The sequence below is a fragment of the Penaeus japonicus genome, unplaced genomic scaffold, assembly GCF_977035675.1.
Source record: "Penaeus japonicus unplaced genomic scaffold, GWHDUDI00000001_assembly GWHDUDI00000034, whole genome shotgun sequence".
NCBI classification, from domain to species: Eukaryota; Metazoa; Arthropoda; class Malacostraca; order Decapoda; family Penaeidae; genus Penaeus; species Penaeus japonicus.
The window spans coordinates 16,725,346-16,727,845 of NW_028234436.1; the positions used below are offsets into that span (position 1 = coordinate 16,725,346).

The window sequence follows — 2,500 nt, forward strand, 5'->3', positions numbered from 1 at the left end:
GGGCTTGCAAGTGCCGCTTCAGATGGCCGGAGGAGGCAAACTTGACCCCGCAGAGAGCGCAGGTGGCTTCGAGGGCAGAGCTGAAGACCCGCGTAGAGGAGCGCCCTCCAGAAGGCACTGCTTGGTCGGGGGCCCTGCTGGCGCTGGTGCTCGTCACCTCCCTCGGCTCGCATTTCACGTTGCTCAGCCCCACTGGCGCGGCGCCGCTGTGGGTGACGTGGTGAGGGGGGTTCGTAGGGTGGGCGGCAGACAGGTGGGCGTTGTGTCCCAGGGGAGGAAGGTGCGTGGTGTGCGCCGGGGGGGAGTGCGGCGACACGCTGGTCTGGCCGTGCATGGCCGAGTGCGAGGTTTGGCCCGAGTGCGTCGTGTGGACCGAGTGCGGCTCCGTCTCGCTCAGGTGGGAGGAGGAGGCCGGGTGGTAGATCGGGGAGCTATAGGTGAAGGAGCCTCGCTGGGGGTGGCTGAAGGGCGGCAGCGGCCCCGACGAGCCGTGAGGAGGCAGGGTGGGCGAGGGGCAGTTGGCGGGGTTGGGGCTGTGGGGAGGGGGGCCCCAACCAGGGTGCGAGAACGCTGGAGGAGGCGGGGGCGCGGCGTAGTAGGTGACGTGCTGCCCGGAGTAGATCTGCTGCGGGGACTGCGGCCCGGCGGGGTACGGCTGCGGGGCGTAGTAGTTGGCCGTGTACACTGCTGTCGGGGGCGCGGGAGGGAGGTAGCCATAGGGAGACCACTGGCTGCTGCCGTAGCTGTACCACTGCGGGGGAGGGGCCTGGGTGGCGGGGTAGCTGTCGAGCTGCTGGATGTAGGTGGACACGAACTCGGGGCTGTTGCGGGCGGCGGGGGACAGCTTGATGTCGCGGTCCACGGGGGTCACGCGCCCATTGTCACCTGCAATAATGGATCGTTATTTACGAATACTCAATATAGAGCAAAACAGTTCAGCGGGGAGGCTTTTGCCAATTCCCACTGATATTTCAACGGGACCCTGAATCTATTTTAATCTATCTCTATTTTAGATATATCAATCTAATCCTAATCCAATCTAATAAAGTATTCCATTCTAATCATAATAAAGTATTCCAATCTAATACTATACGTCCATGCTGTCTGTATTTCGTACCATAAAACGAGGTGGCAAAGAACTCACCATAGACTTCCTGCGGCTGATTGTTCCCGTCGACGCAAAGGGCGAGGAAGGAGTCGTGCTGTGGAGGAGAGTTGCTGACCGCGACGGCGCCGTTGGTAGAGCTCGACACTTCGACACGAGTATCTGTCAATATAAATATTCATTAGATCGAGATTTGGGTACCCGGATGAATCAGTGTATTAGATCGAGATTTAGGTATTAATCAGTCATATTAGAATATAGAATCAGTGTATTAGATTAGAGATTCAAGTACCAATATGAATCAGTGTATTAGATTAGAGATTCATATACCAATATGTATTGGTGTATTAGATAAGAAATTCATGTACCCGTATGAATCAGTATACATGATAATAAACATCACTATATATTCTGTATATCAAACGGTAGAGGTTCTCAAACTTATATAAAGATCCTGCCATACCTCTGTTGACCATAAATACTTCCATACCTCTATACTATAGGCTCGTTATCGCATGAATGAAATAGTATAAATCCTAGACCCTTTCCATGCCTCTTTACTATGGGTTTTTTATGCCCCTGCCCATGGCGTATGAATAGTTGGGCATTAAAAATAAGAGATAATAAATCCTAAACCCTTCCATACCTTTGTACTATAGGCTCGTTTATACCCATTGACAAATCATAAATCCTAAACCCATAACCCCTTCCATACCTCTTTACTATACCATAGGTATGTATAGTACTACTGTAAACAAGCAATTTAATTACCCAGATTAAATGAATGAAATAATTGATCACATGAATTTAAAAAATAACGACAAATACTACGTGAACGTAATAAACGTATTAAAAATATAGTGACAATTTATATACATAATAAACGCTATATAACTTCAGACTTCAGAAATCATAATATAATTCCCAACTTCCTTCCGAACTCACGAACCAAAACAAAAACACCAAGCGTAAGACTCACCTCCGTCAGAAAGGTCCGAGTGTGTGACGCCCGAATCCCCGTCGTCATGAGGCTCCCCGAGCTCGAGTTTGGGCTTGAGGGGATCCGGGGAATTCGAGTTGTTGTTATCCGACGGTTCGAGGAGCTCCTCCTTGATGTACACGGAGGGCCACGCGCTGAGTGGGGTGTCGGGCCCGATGAATCTAGGTCCTTCTTCGGGTTTCAGCGTTGCCACGGGGCCCTTCATAACTGCGGTACGATCTTTATGCAAGTCTATTAATATCGCTAATGCACCGCTTGCAACAAGCTGGGCTAGAGTTAACACACTGCAGGAGGCACTATTCGCACTGATCGGGAGCCGGTTGAATCCAACAGGTCAGAGGTCACGAGCAAGTACTGTTCAGTCCGAGGTTGGAAGTAAGACACATGTGTAGCTG

At 50.9% G+C, this 2,500-nt stretch overlaps 1 protein-coding gene across 1 annotated transcript in view; it reads right to left on the minus strand.

Moving 5' to 3' along the window:
* The window catches only part of LOC122247729 (uncharacterized), a 3,092-nt gene extending 782 nt beyond the window's left edge, over positions 1–2,310 (minus strand). The window contains exons 1-3 of the mRNA XM_086531086.1: positions 2,085–2,310; positions 1,145–1,267; positions 1–885 (exon numbers count right to left, since the gene is read on the minus strand). The exon at positions 1–885 is cut by the window's left edge and continues 782 nt beyond it. Of these exons, the coding sequence (XP_086387212.1) occupies positions 1–885; positions 1,145–1,267; positions 2,085–2,310 (1,234 nt within the window). The remainder of the gene's footprint in view (positions 886–1,144; positions 1,268–2,084) is intronic.
* Positions 2,311–2,500: the final 190 nt, after the last annotated feature.